The sequence below is a fragment of the Hemitrygon akajei genome, unplaced genomic scaffold (assembly GCF_048418815.1).
Source record: "Hemitrygon akajei unplaced genomic scaffold, sHemAka1.3 Scf000153, whole genome shotgun sequence".
Classification (NCBI taxonomy): domain Eukaryota; kingdom Metazoa; phylum Chordata; class Chondrichthyes; order Myliobatiformes; family Dasyatidae; genus Hemitrygon; species Hemitrygon akajei.
The window spans coordinates 993249-1017580 of NW_027332039.1; the positions used below are offsets into that span (position 1 = coordinate 993249).

Here is a 24332-nt window from a genome sequence, read left to right on the forward strand (position 1 = left end):
GCCCAGCATGGAAGTGCAATTACGAAGAAAGCACAGCAACATCTCCATTTCCTTAGAAGCTTGCAAAGATTCAGCATGACATCTACAACCTTGAGAAACTTCTACAGATGTGTGTGGAGAATATGTTCAGTGGTTACATCATGGCCTGGTATGGAAACACCAAAGCCCTTGAAAGGAAAATCCTACAGAAAGTAGTGGATACGGCCCAGTACATCACGGGTAAAACCCTCCCCACCACTGCGCACATTTCTCTGGTGCGCTGTCATAGGAAAGCTACATCTATCATCAAGGAACCCACCAAGTGGCACATGATCTCTTCTCACTGATGCCATCAGGAAGAAAGTGCAGGAGGCTCAGGACCCACACCACCAGGTTCAGGAACTGTTATCGCCCTTCAAACATCAAGTTCTTCAAACAGAGGGGATAATCTTACTCAAATTCAATTGCCCCATCACTGAGCTGTTCCTATAACCAATGGACACATTCACAGATTCTTCATCTCCTGTTCATGATAATTATTTCTTACTTATTATTTTCTCTTTAATATTTGCACAGAATGTTGTCTTTGGCACATTGTATTTTATCCACGATGTTGGGTTCGGGCTTTAATTGATTCAATCATGATTCTTGGATTTACTGAGTTTGTCCGAAAAAAACAATCTCAGGATTGAACATGGTGACATGTGTGTACTTAGAGAATAAATTTACTTGGTAAATTTTGAATTCTACAATTAAATCTGTAAATACTCTCTCAAACACACATGTGATTTGTAATTTCTAAAGATTCAGCATTTACTGGCTAAGCTATTTGGCTCTGATCGGAATGATCGTCCCATCACTATGACCCCTCTTCTGAGGTACCCCAGCTACAGGAAAGATTCCTGAATCAAACTGGGATCACTGTTTCAACCGTGCACGCTCACACACAGACACACAGCATTGATGAAGTGCTTTGAAGGTTTGGTCATGTATAGAATCAACTGCCTGTGCATGGACCTGGACCCACTGCAATTTGCCGATTGCCACAATATGTCTACAGCAGATGCAATCTCACTGGCTCTCCACTCGGCCTTAGATTAGCTGCACAATAGCAATACACAAGTCAGGCTGCTGATTACAGCTCAGCGTCCAACACAATCAGATCCTCAATTGTAATCAACAAGCTCCAATACCTGGGTCTCTGTACCTCCTTCTGCAACTGGATCCTCACCAGGAGACCACAGTCTGTGTGGATCAGAAATAACATCTCCTCCTTGCTGACAATCAGCACCGGCACACCTCAACGATGCGTGCTCAGCCCACTGCTCTACTCTCTCTACACCACGTCTGTGTGTCTAGGCTCATCAATAAACTTGCTGACGACACAACTATTGTTGCTGGAATTTCAGATGGTGACGAGGAGGAGTACAGGAGTGAGATAGATCAGCAAGTTGAGTGGTGTCACAACAACAACCTTGCACTCAACATCATGAAGACAAAGGAATTGATTGTGGATTCAGGAAGGGGAAGTCGAGGGAACACACACCAGTCCTCATCGTGGGATCAGAAGTGAAAAGGGTGAGCAGTTTCCATTTCCTGCCTGTCAACATCTCTGAGGAACTATCCTGGGCCCAACATATTGATGCAGTTACAATGAAGGCACAACATCGGCTGTATTTTATTCAGAGATTGAGGTGAATCGGTCTGTCACTAAAGACACTTGCAAATTTCTACAGATGTACTGTGGAGAGCATTCTAACTGGTTGCATCACTGCCTGGTGTGGAGAGGCTACTGCACAGGATCCGAAAATGCTGCAGAAAGTTGTAAACACAGCCTGCTCCTTCATGGGCACTGGACTCCACAGCATCCAGGACACATTCAAAAGATGATGCCACAAAAAGGTGGCATCCATCATTAAGGACCCCCATCACCCAGGACATGACCTCTTCTCATTGCTACCATCAAGGAGGATATACAGGGGCCTGGAGACACACTCACCGGTTCAGGAACAGCTTCTTCCCCACAGTTAGATTTCTGAATGGACAAAGAACCCATGAACACCCCCTCAGTATTTTCCCTCTCATTTTGCACTACATTTTAAATATAATTTTGCACATTCTAATTGTAATCTGCAGTTTTTATTACTAAATATTGCAATGTACTGCAGACACAAAGGAACAAATTTCACCACATGTGCCGGTGATATTAAACCTGATTCTGATACACAAACACACACAGCTGGGCTCAGACATACAACACTCCCACATTCCTCCCTTTGTGACACCCTGCTTGCTCCGTGGCCCCCGGTATGAAGCTCAAACTGTTGCAACACCTGCCCTTTAAATTCATGGCTGAGGCTGTGTTGTGTCTGTTCACTGTTTGAGTTCGATATTAAATGAAGAGCATTGAATGGGAAGGAAGGTTTGAATAGAAGAATAAAGATCTCCTCTGAAGGTATATGGGGTCCTGGTGAGAGCGTACATGGAACACTGTGTACAGGTCTGGTCTCCCTCCCGGAGTCAGCCTGTGGGATGAAGGGAATGAAGAGATTTCACAGATTGATTTAGAAGGTGAGGTTGTGTACTCAGAGAGATTATACTGACCGGGCCTGTCTCAAAATTAGAGAAATAAAAGGCTGTCTGACTGAGACAGACACAGTCTCACCGGGTATTGACAGGGTAGAGGCAGGAATGATGTTTCCTTTGGCTGTGGTGAGGAATGGGGGTCACAGAATCCGAGTTCACCTCAGCAGGACTGAGATGAGAAGAAATTTCCTCACCCAGAGGGCAGCGAATCTTTTGAATTTTCTCCACAAGGTTTCTAAATTTGAAGGACAAATTTTGGGCCTCTGCGATGCTGGGACGTTGCGCGAAAGTGGCGCTGAGCTCAAAGATCGGGCATGTTCTGAGTGAAAGGCAGCACAGACGCAAAGGGCCGAATGCCTGCTCCAGTTTCTTATTTTCTAAAGTCCGAGTTTACCTTTGCGCCTGGTTCTCCCTTGACCTTCAGCCTGTCCTTTTGCACAGGGGAGCGCTCACAGCACCGGAGTTCCATCGTCAGCCGCTGCGGGCCAGCTCCCGCATCCCAGCAGCAGGAGACAGGTCTGGGAGGAAACTCCGGACAATAGGCCCCGATCCACGGCGGGGACAGACCGGGCACCCTCTGTGTGGCTGAAACATCTCACGGAATCTCCGCCCGAATTTTCACCTCCGCCATCGGAAGGATCAAAACTCCGGCCGCTGTTGCAGCCTTTACCCGGGGAGCTGCTCCCAATCTCGGGTCTCTCACCGGGTCCACTCGTTCCCGATTCCAAACTTCGGTCCGCCCAGCGTCCCGCCCACTGACACTCCTCAGTCAATGGAGGCAAGATTCTCCCAGCGGAGATCGCTGACTGGCTATGTGTGTATCTGAGGACGGGCTGCTGGCTGTTGCTGGAGATGTCAGTCACTGTTTGTTCTCAGAATCAAAGCAAGTTCCCCGAGCCTCAAAGTTCAAAGTAAATTTTATTATCAGAGTACATACAAGTCGCCACATACAACTCCTACAAACATACAGAGCAAAGCTACAGAACGGTAACTATATCTGGATCACTGAAAGATCAACCAGAGTGCAGAAGACAACAAACTTCGCCAATGCAAATAAACAACGAGAATATGAAATAACTGCAGCGGCTGCCGATAGATGTCCGGTGCTCTCAGCGCTCCCTGTTCAATCTGACAGGACAAGAAACAGTGAGGCGCAAAGGTAAACTCGTGTTTCAGAAAATAAGAAATAGAGAAGGCGTGGCCATTCGGCCCCTTGCGCCTCTTCTGCCCTTCACTCAGAACATGCTTGACTTTTGACCTCAGCACCAGTTTCCTGCAACTTCCCATCACCGCTGAGCCCCAGGATAAGTCTATTTAATTTAGAAACATTGTGGGGATAATTGCAATGATTCACTGCACTCTGTGTGAGGAAATTTCTCCTCATCTCAGTCCTGCTGAGTTCTCCTCGGATTTTGAGTCTGTGAGCGCTGGTTCCACACCTTATGGGAAACATCATTCCAGCACTTCCGCTGTAAATATCCTGTGATATTGTATTTCTCTAATTCTTAGACTGGAATGTGATCTGTCTCAGTCAAACTACCTCTTATTTCACTCATTTTGAGACAGTCCCAGTACGATGATTTGTTGTGGGACCATCGCTATGGACAGCAAGTATCCTGTATTGTTCCACAGCCTGATGGTTGAGGGGTAGTAATTGTTCCTCTCCCTGGAGGGGCGAGTACAGAGGCTCTCGTAGCTTCTACCTGATTACAGCAGTGAGAAAAGAGCCTGCTTGTGTGGTGAGCCTGATCACAGCCGCCTGTATCACGGTCCCCTCTAGCCTGCCCTATTCGGGACCAAGGGGATTGTGGAGAGTAAATGTGGTACTCTGTCGAGTATCACTGTGATCCGTCCCCTCTGGCCTGCCCTATCCGGGACCAAAACGGATACTAATATGAAAGTAAAGCATACTCTGTCGAGTATCACTGTGATCCGTCCCCTCTGGCCTGCCCTATCCGGGACCAAAACGGATACTAATATGAAAGTAAAGCATACTCTGTCGAGTATCACTGTGATCCGTCCCCTCTGGCCTGCCCTATCCGGGACCAAAGGGATTGTGGAGAGTATATGTGGTACTCTGTCGAGTATCACTGTGATCCGTCCCCTCTGGCCTGCCGTATCCGGAACCAAAGGGATTGTGGAGAGTAAATGTGGTACTCTGTCGAGTATCACTGTGACCGTCCCCTCTGGCCTGCCCTATCCGGAACCAAAGGGATTGTGGAGAGTAAATGTGGTACTCTGTCGAGTATCACTGTGATCCGTCCCCTCTGGCCTGCCCTATCCGGGACCAAAGGGATTGTGGAGAGTAAATGTGGTAAACTGTCGAGTATTACTGTGATCCGGGCTCTCTTCCTGCCTCTTATTATTATTGTCTGTGATTGCAGTGCGACAATCTCTGGCTCAATGTCCCCTCTTTCTACAAACCCCGTTTCTGTCCTTAGCCAAGTGTCCTCTTCATCTGCACCGTCCGCACGATCCTGCCACCCGTTCTGGGTTCTTCGTCGGGACCCGAACTCCATCTCCTCACTACCGGTTCTCTGTGCACACTCTCGCTTTTCCCCAGTCCCTTTAAAGAGTCAATTGCGCTCCCTATTCATCAGACTTTATGTCACCTGGGGCCAGGTCTGACACAGCGAATTGAGATTAGTTAACTTAAAGGAGTGGGCAGGCTTGGGTCTGAGACAGTTTAGAAAAGTCTGCACTGCCAGCTGGACACACTGATCTGTCCAGGGATTTGCCGGCATTGGACTCTCACGTATCCTTAAAACGAGCTATAAAGTACGCAAGGGATACTCCTTTTTTCTGTAGTTATCGGGTAAATTCACCAAAATCCGCATGCAGTCGGGCTGTCATTCAAATGGGTTCCCTTAACACAGCGACCCACCGTGCCATGGCTTGTATTACATCAGCCCCTCTGGTGGCTCCCGCTCACCTTCGGGCGTCTGCCTGGGAAAGCGGAACCCACTCCCTGTCCCTGCCCGAGATGTTCCATATATAACCCTGAGGAGTGGCACAAGTCCCCGGGCAGGGTCTGGAAAGGGGAACCCACTCTCTGTCCCTGTCACAGAGGTTCCATATATAACCCTGAGCAGTGGCACAAGTCCCCGGGCAGGGTCAGGAAAGGGGAACCCACTCCCTGTCCCTGTCACAGAGGTTCCATATATAACCCTGAGGAGTGGCACAAGTCCCCGGGCAGGGTCTGGAAATGGGAACCCACTCCCTGTCCCTGTCCGAGAGGTTCCATATATAACCATGAGGAGTGCAGGCAAGTCCCCGGGCAGGGTCAGGAAAGGGGAACCCACTCTCTGTTCCTGTCACAGATGTTCCATATATAACCCTGAGGAGTGGCACAAGTCCCCGGGCAGGGTCAGGAAAGGGGAACCCACTCTCTGTTCCTGTCACAGATGTTCCATATATAACCCTGAGGAGTGGCACAGGTCCCCGGGCAGGGTCTGGAAAGGGGAACCCACTCCCTTTTTCAATGAATTCTGGTAAAGCCCCTGGTACGGACAGATTTTTTAAAATCCTTTTCTTCTATACTCGCTCCTTGGCTTTGTAAAATTTTTAAAGATGCGTTAACTGTAGGTAAATAACCACAATCTTTTTATGATGCCTCCATTTCTGCAATTCTTAAAAAAGATAAAGACCCCACTGAATGTGCATCCTATCGGCCAATATCCTTGCTGAATACGGATTCTAAGATTTTTACCAAAATTTGGGCCACTAGATTATAAAATGTATTAACTCAAATTATCTCTGAAGATCAGACCGGATATATTAAAAGCTGTTATTCATCTTTTAACATTAGAAAATTTATTAATATAATTTATACTTCTTCATCTAAAATACCAGAATGTCATTTCCTTAGATGCTGAAAAAGCGTTCGATAGAGTTGAATGGCTATATTTATTTAATAAATTGCAGAATTTTAATTTTAGCTTGAAATTTATATCATGGATTAAATTAATGTATTATAAACCTTTGGCTTCGGTTCTTACCAATAATCAAAGATCTCCTTTTTTTCAGTTGTCCCGTGGTACGAGGCAAGGCTGCCCTTTAAGTCCTTAATTATTTGACATTGCTTTGGAACCTTTAGCCGTTGCCATTCGTGACTCACCTAATATTTTTGGTGTTGCCCGTGGGTAAGGGACTTATAAGTTATCATTATATGCTGATGATTTGTTACCATACATATCTGACCCTGAGAGATCTATTCCTGCTATTTCATCCTTGCTTGCTCCGTTTAGTAGCTTTTCTGGCTACAAACTGAATTTTAATAAGAGTGAATTATTTCCAGTAAATATGCAAGTTCCAATTTATAAACACTTACCATTTAAAGTTGTGACAGATCATTTTACTTATTTGGGTATTAAAATTACCAAGAAACATAAGGGTTTATTTAAAGTTATTTTTTTACCTTTAATTGAACAAATCAAGCAACTTGTTACCAGGTGGTCCCCATTATCTCTGTCATTGGTTGGTTGAATTAATACTATCAAGATGATAGTATTACCCAAATTTTTATATTTATTCCAAGCATTACCAATTTTTATTCCTAAATCTTTTTTTGATATTATTGACTCCAAAATATCCTCGTATGTGCGGCAGAATAAAAATCCTAGATTGAGTAAAAAATATTTACAGAAGCCTAAGAAGGAAGATGATTTTGCTTTGCCAAACCTGAGATTTTACTATTGGGCAGTTAATATTCAATACTTAATATTTTGGACACAAGAATCGGTCATAGTACCTTGCCCATAATGGGTAAATTTAGAGTGTAAATCTGCACAAGACTTCTCATTGTTTTCTATTTTAGGATCTTCGCTTCCTTTTGCTTTATTTAAACCGAATAAACAAATAACTAATGCTATAGTTAAACATACATTAAGAATATGGTTTCAATTTCGTAAATTCTTTGGCTTGAATAATCAAGCCCTATTATATCTAACTTCTTTTTCCAGCCCTCTTTTATGGACCAAGCCTTTGTGTTATGGAAAACAAAAGGTATAACATGTTTTCGTGATCTATTTTTAGATAACAGTTTTATGTCCTTTGAACAGCTATCCAGCCTAAAACTCATTTTTTTTAGATACTTGCAAGTTAGAAATTTCTTGCATGTTAGTATTTTCTGAAATTATGTCCAATGGACATTACAGAAAACATTCTAGCTCTGAATCCTTGCCAGAAGGGTTAAGTAGCCATCAGTTATCATATGATCATGAAAATACAGCCAGGAGTATCAGAAATAATTAAGAAGGAATGGGAAAAAGAACTTCACTGTCTTATACCCACAGAGCAGTGGGAGAAAATTTTACAATTAGTCAATTCTTCTTCTATTTGTGCTAAACATGCCTAATACAATTTAAGGTTGTTCATAGGGCTCACATGTCCAAGGATATCAAATTGCAACCGCATCCTATTACTGCAATTTTTGGTTTACCAATGGTGGATAATAGTCGTTTATCCCCCCTCAGCCCGGCGGATGATTGCATTGGTTACATTAATGGCTAGAAGATCTATCCTATCGAATTGGAAAGAACTTAATCCTCTAACTATATTTCAGTGGTTTTCTCAAACTATTTCTTGTTTGAGTTTAGAAAAAATTAGAAGAGTTGTCTTTGACCATTCAGTTAAATTTCAAGAAACTAGGAGACCATTTATTCAACATTTTTATATAAGCTAAACTGACTTTTCCTAAACCTTACTTTTATTGTCCTTAATTATTTGGATGGAGGTGCGGAGTTATTGACGCTACTGTGTATAATTGATATAATGCAATGGCCCATGTCGGTTAGGATTTTTTCTTTTTTTTGGGGGGGAGGTATTCTTATTTTCTCCATTTTTTGTAACCACTATGAGTTTGGGAGGTTATTATCATCTATTTGTATTTATACCTTAACCTATTAATTATGTACTCTCAAGCTCTTTGTATTCATGTTTCATTTATGTTTGTTTAAAATCAATAAAAAGATTTACTAGAGTAGTTTTTTAGTGGAGTGGTTCCCTGAGCAGACAGTCCAGACGATCTGGCAGAATGCCTCATCACCAGATCTCACCAACAGGCACCAGGACCTCACCTGTCTGGCGGCGAGAGGGCCCCTCCCAGTCTGATCCTTGCTGTATGCCCGGAGATCACTCCCACAGCGCGCTGCCCCGAGATTACTGCAGTGGAGACGAGAGGGCCCCTCCCAGTCTGATCCTTGCTGCATGCCCGGACATCACTCCAACAGCGCGCTGCCCCGAGATTACTGCAGTGGAGACGAGAGGGCCCCTCCCAGTCTGATCCTTGCTGCATGCCCGGACATCACTCCCACAGCGCGCTGCCCTGAGATTACTGCAGTGGAGACGAGACGGTCACTAACCTCTTTGCGGACTGTGGGCTGGCGAAGATCTGTGGAGAAAGATGCAAGGGTCTGTGCCACAGCAGCTACGTGACAGAAGGCTGACTGATCCTCGGGCTGTTCCTAGGACGCGCAGGAAAACGGACAGCGAGTGCTGCTGGAAGATCAGCAGCTCGGGGAAAGACGCCCGAAACTTGTTGGCCTGCCATCACACCGAGATGTCTGGAGAGCAGGAGTTCCCAACCTGGGGTCCACGGTTACTGGTATTGGTCTTTGGCATTAAAAAAATGTTTGGGAACCCCTGTCGTACAAGAATGCTGCCGACTGGAACTACAGGGATCTTCTACACTGGACAGGGAGTGGCAGCGTTGGCTGAGGAAGCCTCACAGTTACTATAGTAGTAAACCACCCCGGGGGGTACATGGCTTCTCCTTTCAGCGCAGGACTTCAATCGTCTTCCAGGGGAAGGTCCTTCCGACCGCACGGATGAGGCCTTTGGAGATTCAGCTGACGTTTTTGTCGCACTTGGTTTTTACGAGATGGGTTGGTAGCCATACGGCCAACCCTCTTCCGCTCGTAGCCGGGCTTAGACAGTCCATCGCCGCGTTTTCTTATCTGTTGCCCGTTTAATGTGTCTTTTGATCCCAAACTAAACATAGAAATAGCCAGAATTTCCCCTGAACACATCCAGCAAAACTATGTTCATTCCCTGAGACTGCAGCGCGTGTAGTGGACAATCGCGGTACTGCAGGGGATCAGCAGCTCCCCGAAAGTGAAAGCATTCTGAATCAGGAAGTGCCGGGAGTTAACATGGCTTCGAAAAGAAAGGCCGAGAGTTGGACCGAGGAGGTAATTTGTCTCGTCTGCCTGGATTTCTTCATCGATCCGGTTATACTGGAGTGTGGACACAACTTCTGTCGCTCTTGTATCACACGGTGTTGGGAAAGGGAGGAGAGAAACTCCTGCCCGGAATGTAGAGCGGTGTTTGCTGACCGCACCCTCAGGGTGAATCGGGCCTTAGCAAATCTGGCTGAAAAAGCTCGAAATCTTAACCTGAATCCGAAAGGGAAGGAAAGTAAACTTCACTGCGAGGAACATGAGGAAGAACTGAAGCTGTTTTGTGAAACGGACAAGACACTGATCTGTGTGATCTGTGCAGTTGCGCAGGAACACAGAGAGCACCGCTTCGGGCCGATTAAAGAAGCTGTTAAAATCTACAAGGTAAAAGTAATCCGAATTTGATACTATCCCCATCGTCTATTGTCCATGACACGAGCCTCCATAAACAAACACATCATCCCCCACCGTTCGCCGTCTCCAATGGGATTCTACCACGAAGCACATCTTTCCCTTCAAAAGCCCACTCCCAGCCTCCACCACTACAACTCTCCGCTCTCTATCGGGATCGCTCTCTACTTAACTCCCTTTTATCCACTCGCTCCTCCCCACTGATCTCCCTCCTGACACCGATACCTGCAAACGGGACAAGTGCTACACCAGACTCCTACCGACCCCGCCCTCGTCACGATTCATGGCCCCACACAGCCCCAAATCACTCCGTTTCCTCCATGGTCGATTGTCCTCTCGTATTAGATTCCATTTTCTCCAGCTCTTTACCTCTTCCACCTGTCCCCTCTCAGCTTCTCACTTCATCACCTTCCCCCACGTTCCCCCTCACGTCGTCTCGCCCGTCACCTGTCAGCTGGATCTCGTCCCCAACCTTTTTATTCTGGCTTCTGTCCCATTCGTTCCCAGTCCTAATGAAGGGTCTCATCCCGAAACACCGGCTGTTTATTACCCCTGAATAGATGCTGCCTGACTCACTGAGTTCCTCCGGCATTTTGTGTGATAATCGGGTTTGATCACCTGTTTCTTTTGTTGCATCTTTGATTCTATTTCCTTCACTCTCTGACTTCCAGGATCAACTAAAATCTTCCTTAGACTCTCTTACAAAAAAGAAATCAGACTTCCAGGAAAGGGAGCAGCAACAGAAAGAGAAGATTTCCGGAGTTCGGGTGAGGCTTCCTGAGTGGAATTTCTGATATTACTGTCGAGTTTTGCTCCCTTTAATGTGGAATAGCCGAGTCTCGCAGCTCCAGTGACCTGGGTTCGATCCTAACCTCTCGTGCTGTCTGTGTGGAGTTTGCATGCTCTCCCTGTGGCCATGACAGTTTCAGACACATTCCTAGGACATGCTGGATGAACAGTTAATTACAATTAACCCTGTGAAGGTGGGGAAGGGTGTATGTGAATCAGCTGGGAGTTAATGCGTCAATGAGGGAGAATAAGTTTCAGGAAAATGTGAGGGAATGGGGTTGATGGGAATGTCTCAGAGGTATTATGGACCCCAATGGACCGAATGGTCACCTTCATGTCATCAGGAAATACAACACAGCAATGCAGTAAACTAATCTTCACCTTTTATTCGACAGGAACAGTCACACAGCGTTCAGTCCCACATCACATCGCAGTTTGCTGAACTGCGCCAGATTATCACTGAGAAAGAGCAAAGCTTACTCAGGGATCTCAGGACAGAAGAGGCGAGGATTCTAAATTCAATGGAGAAAAATCTTCTTAAGATTCAAGAGAATATAAGGTTTATTCAGGAGGAAATCACTAAGTTAAAGGAACAGATGGATCAGAAAGACGGTGTGATATTTCTCAAGGTGAGGGAATATATTTCAATTTATTTCTGTCAAATTGAACGAAATGAACAGTGGTATATTTGAAATAAACACAGCACAGCGGCCAATTCTAAGAAATCAATTGCCGCTGCTGGTGTCCTCACACAGAGTGTTCTCCTTGCATGACGAACCTCCAATCACTCCGCTAATGACATTCTAAAATGTTGGAGACAGATATTCGATCCTTTATCAGCAACATACAATATTTAAGTGATGAAATTTTCTGCATAATTAATCGTAAATTATTCTGCAACGTATCAGTCAAAGATATGGCGAAGTCTAATCAGATTTGTGCTTTTATTTATTTCAGGAGGAAGCTCATCGAAACAGGAGGTAGGACATGCTCTTTACTGAAACCCTGTATGGATTTGTAAAATAGTTCAAAATTGCAGTTTATCACCAGCAGTTTAATATTTACAGAATCAGTGATGATGTCCAGGAATTGTCAGTGACAGATGAAGCCCTACCGGTTGAAAAATTCGATCGCTTCTATTTGTTGAACACAGTGCTGACAGAAACACTTGATGCCATTAACCGAGGTAAAACTTACAAAGATTCATTTTTCCTTGTTCATGAAACACAATTAATTCATAAGTTGAAGCAAAGATTGGCTGCGATAATGGACTGAAGGGGAACTGAAGTTTATTCCACATCAACCCCACCGACTGGGAGGCATCACTGTCACATGGTCAGCTGGAGATGTCAGACCCCTGGACACACCAGCACAGGGTCACAATACAACCAATACACGGGACTGGCAGATGCACCACTGTGTCCTGATCCCAGGCACACTGCACTAACACGCCAAGACATGAATTTGAATCCTACCACAGGAGCTGGGAATTTAATACTGACTTGATGATACTGTAGGGAATAAAAGCAGGTATCAGTGTGGTGACCGGGATTGTCAGGAAAATACACAAGTCTTCGTGCACTTGCAGTGCAGATTCTGACTGACACAGGTCTTCACCCTTCTGGGTCCACAACTCTCACTGTTGTTAGAGGGAGAAGAGGGGGGCAGTAGTGACAGGGGACTCAATCGTCAGGAGACAGACAGGAGAATGTATGGACGTGAATGGGGCACCCGAATGGTATCTTGCCTCCTAGGTGCCGGGTCAGGGACGTCTCAGATCGTGTCTGTAGCATTTTGGAGAGGGAGGGTGAAGAGTCAGCTATCTTGTTGCATTTTGGGACCAATTACATAGGAAGTAAAAACAAAGAGGTCCTGAAAAGAATCTGGCTAGCTTGGTAGAAAGCTCAGAAGCAGTACCTCCAGGGTTGTAATTTCTGGATTGCTGCCTGTGCCACGTGCTGGTGAGGGTAGAAACAGGATAATTGGCAGATAAACCATGGCTGAGAAGACGGTGCTGGGGACAGGGATTCAGGTTCTTGGATCATTGGGATCTGTTCTGGTGGAGGAATGACCTGCTCAAAAGGGATGGGTCGCACCTCGACCCGAGGGAGAATATTATTCTCACACAGAGGTTTGATAGAGCTGTCAGGGAGGGTTTAAACTAATTTGGTGGGGTTTAGGACTGAAGTGAAGGGAAAGGACTGATGGTAAAAATGAAAGGATAGCGTGCAGTCAGACTGACAGATAGGGTGGACAGATGAGACGAGAAAATTGCAGCCAGCAGGGTGAGTATCAGTGCATTAGGGATGCAGAATTAAAAAGGGGAGCAGATACAGTACACAAAGTGTTATATCTCAATGCATGGAGTACGAGAAATAAGGTGGATGATCTTGTTGCACTATTACCGATTGTCAGGTATGACGTTGTGGCCATCACGGAATCGTGGCTGAAGGATGCAGGTAGTTCGGAGCTGAATGTTCAAGATTACACAATGTATCGGAGGAAGGAAGGAAGGCTGATGGGATGGTGTGGCTCTGCTGGTAAATCAGCAGCTAGATGTGACATAGGATTGGAAGATGTTGAATCCTTATGGGTTGAGGTAAGGAACTGCAAATGTAAAAATGCCACTGACAGCAGTCATATACAGGCTTCCCAACAGTCAGTGGGTTGAGGCCCACAGATTACAACCTGAAATAGAAAAGGTTGATGAAAAGGACAATGTTATGATAATCATGGGAGATTTCAACATGCAGGGCAATTGGGAAAATCAGGTTGGTAAAGGATCTCAAGAGAGTGAGTTTGTTGAATGCAATGTGATGGCTTTCTAGAGCAGTTTGTCGTCGAGCCTACTCGGGGAACAGCTCTACTGGATTGGGTGTTATGTATTGAACCAGAGGTCAGTAGTTAAAAGAAACCTTAGGAAGCAGTGCTCACAACATGACTGAGTTCAACTTGAAATTTGATAAGGAGAATGTAAAGTCTGACGTTGTAGTATTTCAGAGAAATGAAAGAAATTACAGTGGTCTGAGAGAGGAGTTGGCCAAAGCAAATTGGAAGGAGATGCTGGCAGGGATGAGAGCAGAGCAGAAATGGTGTCCGTTTCCGGGAAAATGAGGCAGGTGAAGGATAGATGTATTCTAAAAATAAATAAATAAATACTCAAATGGCAAAATAGTAAAACCGTGGCTGACAAGGGAAGACAAGGTAATGTAAAGGCAAAAGAGAGGGGATACAACTAAACAAAAATTAGCAGGAAGACGGAAGATTGGGAAGTTTTTAAATATCTACAGAGAGGAACTGAAAGTATGATTGGGATGAAAAAAATAAACAAGAAATTGATTTGAATTGAATTGACTCTATTACCTATATCCTTCATATACATGAGGATTAAAAATCTTTACGTTACATCTCCGTCTAAATGTGCAATGTGCAATTTATTGTAATTTATGATGAATAATATGTACAACAGGCTGGTCAATATAACATAGAAATTCAGTTGTGTCAACACGAGTTAATCAGTCTGATGGCCTGGTTGAAGAAGCTGTCCCGGAGTCTGTTGCTCCTGGCTGTTAATCTGTGGTTCAGAATAGCATTCAATTCAAGAGCAGGGATGTGATGCTGAGGCTTTATAAGGCACTGGTGAGGCCTCACCTTGAGTATTGTGAACAATTTTGGGCTCCTCATCTAAGAAAAGATGTGCTGGCATTGCAGAAGGTTAATTTCATGAGGATGGTTCCAGGAATGAAAGGGTTATCATACGAGGAACGCTTGATAGTTCTGTGTCTGTACTCGCTGAAATTTAGAAAGATGGGGAGGGATCTCATTGAAACCTTTCGAATTTTGAAAGGCCCAGACAGAGTAGAATGTTTCCCATGGTGGTGGAGTTTAGATAGAGGGGGGTCTATTTAAAACAGATGCGAAGAAATTTGAGCCAGCGGCTGGTGAATTTGTGGAACTTGTGTGTATTTAAGGCAGAGCTTGATAGGTTCTAGATTGGACACAGCATCAAAGGTTACGGGGAGAAGACCAGGGAGTGGGGCTGAGGAGGGAAAAAAGGATCAGCCATGATTGAATGGCGGAGCAGACTCGATAGGCAAATGGCCTAATTCTGCTCCAAAGTCTTATGGTGATCAGACTACTACATTGAAGCATTGTGAGAATGAGCTCGGACACACCAACAAGCATTGACATGGGTCAAGATTTCATCTCGGGAGAAGCACAAACAGCATAACCAGCCTGGCAAAGCTCCCTCACACACATACACAGGAAGGACTGGCAGATTGTCGTCAGAGCCTCAGCAACGTACGTTGTAATTTCTCTCAGTAACCTGGAAACCAATCTCTTCCGAGACAGTCATTTATTCATTTAAACAGCTCAATCGAGTGTGACACATTGTCAACACACACCAGACATGTGATGACACACTGTAACATACAAATTCTTCAATGTGCACACTCTCCTTCAATGTGTATACACAGCAAACGGATATTTACCACAATCAACACACACACACACACACACACACACACACACACACACACACACACACACACACACACACACACACACACACACACACACACACACTCACGGATATACTATCAGAGAGTGACACACGGCCACAGAAATAGGCACAAATTCCCATTTAGGACTGAAATCTGCCGTCCTTACGCAGTCTGTCTGTTCTGTGGCACTGAGCTGTCCTCTGACGTGACGTCACATCAACACTTCACAAACTGACTCCGGGGTGAGATTCCTCAGGAGGATGATCTGGGAGGGTTTGACGGATGTTGAACTCACGGCCCACTTCATCAATCTGCAAGACTAAGATGTCTTCTTGAGCATGGCCCATTTGTGTGTGTTTGCCCCCCTCCCCATCCCTCTAACCAGTTCCCATCTGTGTACCTGCCCAAATTTATTTTAAAATATTTTATTTTTACCTGTTTCTACAGCGTCTGAGGGCAAATTCCATTTACCATCCTCCCTCTCTATGAGAATGTTAGCTGATAGACCACTCAGAAAAATTTCCCGTCTCACTTTCAATCTGAGGCCTCTGGTTCTGTACTCCCATTTGTTGGAAAAAGAAACGTTATTTAAGCTCCTTATGAATTATTTACCTTGATAAGGGGTCATACCTGAACATCCTACACTACAGCTGAATAGCCCAAGCTTATCCACTCTCTGCTTTTAACCCAAGCCCCCAGTCCTGGTAACATCCTCCTGAAGCCTCCTGTCCAGTGTAATGACACCCTCCCCATATTCGGGAACCGGAAATGCAGACAATGCTCCAAGTGGGGGCTATCATCGACATCGAAGGCCTTGCTGAATTTCATGTAGACAGTGTGGAATAGGCTGATAAATACACGACTGAAGGTGTTTTTTTAGATTGGGACAAGAAGGGCGGCGTGGGAGCTAAATTCTGTAGGAAGACAGTTTTTTAAAAAACTTCGCGTACAAAAACGGCGAGACTGCGCAGGACAGCGCGGAGAGTTTGAAAAGATGACCACCCTATACAGCGGGCAGCGGTGTGGGTGGCAGCAGAGTGTAGGGATTTGGCTCAACGGGCTTAGGCGGTAATGGGAAGAGGCGAGAGCGAGGCACCGACTCTTTTTCTCCCCTTGGCAAATCGGCCCGGACGGACGGGGGAACAGCAGGGCACATTAGCTAACGATTTAAAAAGTTCGTGTGCTTGGTGAAGCAAGTGGGTGAGTAGACCTATCTCTCTTTGTTTCATTCCTGTAGAATTAGGTAGCATGTCTGCAGGGTTAGTGCTTTGTTCAGGGTGTCAGATGTGGGAATCCTGAGAGACCTCCAGCCTCCCTGATAGCCACATCTGCGTCAGATACACCGAGATTCAGCTCCTCGGAGACCGTGTTAGGGATCTGGAGCTGCAGCTTGATGACCTACTGCTTATTAGAGAAAATGAAGAGCTGATAGACAGGAGCAACAGGGAGGTAGTCATCCCTAGGCTACAGGGGTCAGAAAACTGGTTGACTGTCAGGAGAGGGAAGGGAAATGCCCGGATAGTGGAGAGCACCCCTGTGGCTGCCCCCCTCAGCAACAAGTATATCGTTTCGGATGCTGTTGAGGGGGATGACCTGACAGGGGACGGCCACGGTGACCGGGTCTCTGGCACTGAGCCTGGCGCTGTTGTGCAGGAGGGAAGGAGGGAGAAGAGGAATGCGGTAGTGATAGGGGATTCCATAGTCAGGGGAACAGACAGGAGATTCTGTGAGCCTGATAGAGATACCCGCATGGTGTGCTGCCTCCCAGGTGCCAGGGTACGGGTTAAACCTGAACCCGAAGGGGATCAATATCATCGCGGGAATATTTAATACAGCTGTTAGGGAGAGTTTAAACTAATTTGGCAGGGGGATGGGAAACAGGAATGATAGAGTGGAGGAGGGGGAAAACAGAAATAAATCTAAGATAGTGAGCAGTAAAGATGTCAGGAAGGACAGGCAGGTGATGGGGCAAATTTGCAGCCACTGGAATGAGTTGCAGTGCAATCAAAACAAAAAGTATCAAATACTGGACTTAAGGTGTTATACTTAAATACACACAGCATAAGGAATAAGGTGGATGATCTTGTCGTACAGCTACAGATTGGCAGGTATAATTTTGTGGCCATCACTGAGACGTGGCTAAAGGATGCATGTCTCTGAGAGCTGAACGTCCAAGGATACACGGTGTATCGGAAGGATAGGCAGGTAGGCAGAGGGGGTGGCGTGGCTTTATGGGTAAGAAATTATATTAAATCATTAGAAAGAGGTGACATAGGATCGGAAGAATCTTTATGGGTTGAGCTACGAAATCGCAGGGGTAAAAGGACCCTGTTGGCAGTTATATACAGGCCTACTAACAACTGCAGTGAGGTGGACTACAAATTACAACAGGAAATAGAAAAGGCTTGCCACAAGGGCAGTGTTATGATAATTGTGGGGGATTTTAACATGCGAGGGGATTGGGAAAATCAGGTCGACACAGGATCTCAAGACAGAGAATTTGTAGAATGTCTACGAGATGGCTTTTCAGAACAGCTTGTTGTTGAGCCCACCAGGGGATCAGAGCTACTGGATTGGATATTGTGTAATGACCCAGAGGTGATTAGAGAGGTTGAGGTGAAGGAACCCTTAGGAGGCAGTGATCGTAACATGATTGAGTTCACTGTGAAATTTGAGAAAGAGAAGCCGAAATCCGATGTGTCGGTATTTCAGTGGAGTAAAGGAAATTACAGAGGCATGACAGAGGAACTGGCCAGATTTGACTGGAAAGGGACACTAGCGGGAGGACGGCAGAGCAGCAGTGGCTGGAGTTTATGCGAGAAGTGAGTAAGGTGCAAGACAGATATATTCCAAAAAAGAAGAAATTTTCGAATGGAAAAAGGATGCAACCGTGGCTGACAAGAGAAGTCAAAGCCAAAGTAAAAGCAAAGGAGAGGGCATTCAAGGAAACAAAAATTAGTGGGAAGACAGAGGATTGGGAAGTTTTTAAAAGCTTACAAAAGGAAACTAAGAAGGCCATTAAGAGGGAAAACATGAACTATAAAAAGAAGCCAGCAAATAATATCAAAGAAGATACTAAAAGGTTTTTCAAGTATATAAAGAATAAAAAACGGGTGAGAGTGTATATAGGACAGATAGAAAATGATGCTGGAGAAATTGTAATGCGAGATAAGGAGATGGCTGAGGAACTGAACGAGTATTTGCATCAGTCTCACTGAGGAAGATATCAGCAGTACACCGGACACTCAAGGGTGTCAGGGAAGAGAAGTGTGTGCAGTCACAATTACGACAGAGAAAGCACTCAGGAAGCTGAATAGTCTAAGGGTAGATCAATCTCCAGGACCAGATGGAATGCACCTTTGTGTTTTGAAGGAAGTAGCTGTGGAGATCGCGGAGGCATTGGCAATGAACTTTCAAAAGTCGATAGATTCTGGCATGGTTCCGGAGGAGTGGAAGATTGCAAATGCCACTCTGGTATTTAAGAAAGGGGCAAGGAAGCAAAAAGAAAATCATAGACTTGTTAGGTTGACATCAGTGTTTGGGAAGTTGTTGGAGTCGATTCTCAAGGATGAGGTTACGGAGTATCTGGAGGCATATGACAAGATAGGCCAAACTCAGCATGGTTTCTTTAAAGGAAAATCATGCCTGACAAACCTAGTGCAATCTTTTGAGGAATTTACAAGTAGACTAGATAAGGGAGATGCAGTGGATGTTGTGTGTTTGGATTTTCAGAAGGCCTTTGACAAGGTGCCACACATGAGGCTGCTTATCAAGATAAGAGCCCATGGAATTACGGGTAAGTTACATATGTGGATAGAGCAGTGGTTAATTGGCAGGAAACAGAGAGTGGGAATAAAGTGATCCCATTCTGGTTGTCTGCCAGTTACCAGTGGTGTTCCACAGGGGTCCGTGTTGGAGCTGCTTCTTTTACGTTGTATATCAACGATTTGGATGATGGAATAGATGGCTTTGTGGCTAAGTTTGCTGATGATACAAAGGTAAGTGGAGGGAACGGTAGTGCTGAGGAAACAGAGAGTCTGCAGAGAGACGTGGATAGATTGGGAGAATGGGCAAAGAAGTTGCAAATGAATTACAATGTTGAAAAGTGTATGGTCATGCACGTTGGTTGAAGAAATAAACGGGCAGACTATTATTTAAATGGAGAGAGAATTCAAAGTTCTGAAATGCAACGGGACTTGAGAGTCCTCGTGCAGGATACCCTTAAGGTTAACCTACAGGTTGAGTATGTGATGAAGAAGGCAAATGCAATGTTGGCATTCATTTCTAGAGGAATCGAATATCAGAGCAGGGATGTGATGTTGAGGCTCTATAAGGAACTGGTAAGACCTCACTTGGAATGCTGTGTGCAGTATTCGGCTCCTTATTTAACCTCCTTATTCTGACATTGGAGAGGTTTCAGAGAAGATTCACTAGAATGATTCCGGGAATGAGAGGGTTAACATGTGAGGACCATGTGGTCTTATTTGAGTTTGGCAGGTACAAACTTAGGGAGGTACGACATTGGTCGAAGGAATAAAGGCAGAGACAATTCTGTAAACAGGGCGAAAATTCAAAAATCAGAGGTGCAAATGGACATGGGTGTCCTTGTGCAGGATTCCCTGAAGGTTAACTTGCAGTTTGTGTCAGTGGTAAGATTGGCAAACTCAATGTTTGCTTTCATTTCGAGAGGATTAGAATACAGAGCAAGGATGTAATGCTGAGGTTTTATAAGGCATTGGTCAGACCACACTTGGAGTATTGTGAGCAGTTTTGGTCCCTTCTGTTAGAAAACATGTACTGGCATTGGAGGGGTTCTAGAAGATTCACAAGAATGATTCCGGGAATGAAAGAGTTAACAGATGAGGAGTGTTTGATGGTTCTGGGCCTGTACTCATGGGAGTTTAGAAGAATGGCTGATTTATTATCCCTCTCAACCCTATTCTCCCGCCTCCTCCCCATAACTTTTGAGACTCTGACTAATCAAGAACTTTACTTATTAACTTCTGCTTTAAAAATCAAACAGGAGAAAATCTGCAGATGCTGGGAATCCAAGCTACACATGTCCTGATGAAGGGTCTCGCCAGATCTCTCTGACACCTGTCTGGAGAGAGTTGATATTGGGAGGATGTGGGTGGGTAGAGAATGGTAAGCACAGCCTCCGACTATAGGGATGTCCATTTAGGACAGAGATGAGGAGGAATTCCTTTATCCACAGGATAGTGAATCTGCCACAGGCAGCTGTGGAGGCCAAATAATTGAGTATATTTAAAGCAGAGTAACACACACAAATTGTTGGGGGAACAGCAGGTCGGGAACTTTCTATGGAAAAGAGTAAACAGTCCACGGTTCAGACTGAAACACTTCATCAGGTCCTGTGATGCTTAAGGGTTCCTGCAAATTCATTCCCTGTCCTAACGAGGGGCTGCGGGGGATGGGGTTGTGGGAAAGGGGACAAAGTCATCCTCATCTGCCATCTTTGCCCCCTCCAGCTTCTCATTACGTCTACACACACAGTTCACCCACAGGCTTTCCACTCCTCCCCCTTCTGGTTGAATCTGCCATTCATCTCTCCCCTACTGGTTCCCATTATCACCTCCTTTACTGTCTCAAACCATCACTTCACACTCACAAATGAATGTGAACATTGTATGACGGGCCTGTTCCTGTGCTGTACTGCTCTAAATGAGGAGTCAAAGGATCGTGTCGGCCACCCCAGGGCCGCATTGTCCGAGTTTCCCCCCGATCCCCGGGGCCGCGCTGTCCGAGTCTCAACCCGATCCCCGGGGCAGCGCTGTCCGAGTCTCCACCCGAACACCGGGGCCGCGCTGTCCGAGTCTCCACCCGATCCCCTGGGCCGCGCTGTCCGAGTCTCCACCCGATCACCGGGGCCGCGCTGTCCGAGTCTCCCCCCGATCCCCGGGGCCGCGCTGTCCGAGTCTCCCCCCGATCCCCCGGGGCCGCGCTGTCCGAGTCTCCCCCCGATACCCGATGTCTCTCTAATTCTCTACTTCTCCCCCTAGTCTCTGTCATCCTGGATGTGGAAACGGCGTATCCGTGTCTAGAGGTGTCTGAGGATCGGAAGAGTGTGAGACGGACCGGGACCTGGAGGGATCTCCCTGACACCGGGAAGAGATTCACATTCTGGGAATGTGTGCTGGGATCGGAGGGATTCACATCGGGGAGACATTACTGGGAAGTGGAGGTGACGGGGAATCGTTTCTGGTGGCTGGGAGTCGCCGCAGAGTCTGTGGAGAGGGAGGGAGGCGTCAGTCCGAAACCGGAGACCGGATTCTGGGTCATCGGGCGGGTTGCTGACGTGTTACATCGGGATTATGACGTGGACCGTGGTCTCACCTCCCCCGAGTCCCGTCTCGCTGCCGGTCCCATCCCCGGGAGGGTGGGAGTTTATCTCAGTTACGAGTCCGGGACAGTTTCATTTTACAACGCGGAGACCAAGTCCCATCTCCATACCTTCACTGGGCATAAATTCACGGGGAAACTTTATCCTTTCTTCGCGACCTGGGATGAAAACCAGTGGCTGAGAATCTGCTCCGGTTCCGCTCCGGGTCTGTAAACGGGTCGGGTCCCGGGACCGGCGTCAGGAGGAAAGTCCCTGTTAATATAACTGTGCGGAGAGTCTAGCTAAATACATGGCTAAGGAGATGGTGCAGGAGGGAGGGCTTCATGTTTCTGGACAATTGGACTTTGTTCCCGGGAAAGTGGGGCCTGTTCCGACGGGACGGTTTGCCCCTGAACTGGAGGGAGACTAACATCCTTGCGGGTAGATTTGCCAGTGCTGCTGAGGGGGGCGGGGTTAAAAAGATTTGCAGAGGGAGGGTTACCAGAGTGGTAGAGCAGATAGTGAGGTGGAGGAGGATAAAGGTCATGCAAGGATTGCATGTATAGACAGAAATCAAAGGTTTTGTACATTAGGTTGTAAATTAATTTTCAGAGCTTTAGAAATTGTAGTAAATAAAGATTTCCAAAAACATTTTGATGAAGAACATGACCAGAACATATGTGAAAAAGTGGCTACTTCAGTTTTATACCTATCGCAATAATTGTCTATGTTAGTAAATATTTTGGATAGTCTCTCCTTTGGTAAATAGTAACAGTGAACAATTTTAAATTGAATTAAACACTGATTGGCACATATTAAAGAAGAATTGACAATCTTCATTAACAAAGGTCATATTAAGTTCTCTCTCCCAATGTTGTTTAATTTTTAGTGATTAAGGGGATCTGTATTTTTGCATTTATTTATTTTTATTTTCATTTATTTTGTGATGGTCGATTGATGACTTTTGAAGAGTTAATTAGCAAATATTCTCTCTCTCATGCACACTTTCGGCAATATCTTCAGGTTAGACATTTTTTACAAAAATAATTATCGAAGTTCCCGTATATGCAAGAATCTGATTTGTTGGATACTATTTTGAATATGAATCCTTGAGTAAGAGAATTTGTAATTCTCATTGGTAGAATTTATAATTTATTTTTAATACATTAATACAAAAAGATAACCTCCCACCTAAGGTTTATACATGATAGAAATATTCATTGTTTCAGACGTGATAGAGGGGGAGGGATGAAAAGGGGTGGAGTGGCATTACTAGTCAGGGAAAATATCACAGCTGTGCGTAGACAGGACAGACCGGAGGGCTTGTCTACAGAGGCCATATGGGTGGAGCTGAGGAACGGGAAAGGTGTGACCACACTAACAGGGGTGTATTATAGACCGCCCAATAGTCAGAGAGAATTGGAGGAGCAAACCTGTATAAAGATAGTAGACCGATGTAAGAAACAGAAAGTTGTAATAGTAGGGGATTTTAACTTTCCTCATATTGACTGGTACTCCCAAACTGTAAAAGGGCTAGATGGCTTGGAGTTTGTGAAATGTTTTCAGAAAAGCTTTCTAAATCAATATATAGAGGCACCTATTAGGAAACCAGACAGTCAGGTGACAGAAGTATGTGTAGGCGAACATTTTGGGTCCAGTGACCATAATGTCAATAGTTTCAAGTTAATTATGGATAAGGATAGGTCTGGTCCTCGAGTTGAGGTTCTAAATTGGAGAAGGGCCAATTTTGTGGAAATGAAAAAGGATCTAGGAAGAGTGAATTGGAATAAGTTTTTTTTTTCCTGACAAGGATGTGTTCAGTAAGTGGAAGGCCTCCAAATGTGAAATTTTAAGGGTGCAGAGTTTGCAGTTTCCAGCCAGGATTAAAGGCAAAGTTAACAGGCATAGGGAACCTTGGTTTTTAAGGGATATTGGCGATCTGGTTAAGAAAAAGAGAGAGGTGTATAGCAGGTAGAGGCAACAAAGAGCAAATGAGTTACAGAAAGAGTATAGAAAACGTAAGAAAATACCAAAGAAGGAAATGAGGAAGGAAAAAAAGACATGAGGTGGCTTTGGCAGATAATGTGATGGTAAACCCGAAGGATTTCTATAAGTATATTAAGAGTAAAAGGATAGTAAGGGACAAAATTGGTCCCCTAGAAGATCAGAGTAGTCGTCTATGTGTGGAGCCTTATGAGATGGGGGAGATCTTAAACAGTTTTTTTGCATCGGTATTTACTCAGGAAACTGGCATAGTGTATATGGAAGGAAGGGAAATAAGCAGTAGTGTCATGGAACATTTGTAGATGAAAGAGGATGAGGTGTTTGCTGCCTTACATCGAATAAAGGTAGATAAATCCCCTGGGCCTGACTTGATATTTTCTCGGACCTTAAGAGAGACGAGTTTAGAAATTGCAGGGGCCCTGGCAGAAATATTTAAAATGTCCTCAGCCACAGGTGCAGTGCCGGAGGATTGGAGGGTAGCTCTTGTTATTCCGTTGTTTAAAAAAGGCTCCAATAGTAAACCAGGTAATTACAGGCCAG

General features: G+C 45.2%; 1 protein-coding gene across 1 annotated transcript in view; it reads left to right on the forward strand.

Annotated features, from left to right (window-relative positions):
• Positions 1–22844, forward strand: part of LOC140724029 (zinc-binding protein A33-like) — a 34154-nt gene extending 11310 nt beyond the window's left edge. The window contains exons 2-6 of the mRNA XM_073038516.1: positions 10826–10921; positions 11339–11572; positions 11901–11923; positions 12011–12129; positions 21469–22844. Coding sequence (XP_072894617.1) covers positions 10826–10921; positions 11339–11572; positions 11901–11923; positions 12011–12129; positions 21469–22022 — 1026 coding nt within the window. The 3' untranslated portion in view covers positions 22023–22844. The remainder of the gene's footprint in view (positions 1–10825; positions 10922–11338; positions 11573–11900; positions 11924–12010; positions 12130–21468) is intronic.
• The last annotated feature ends 1488 nt before the right edge of the window (positions 22845–24332 follow it).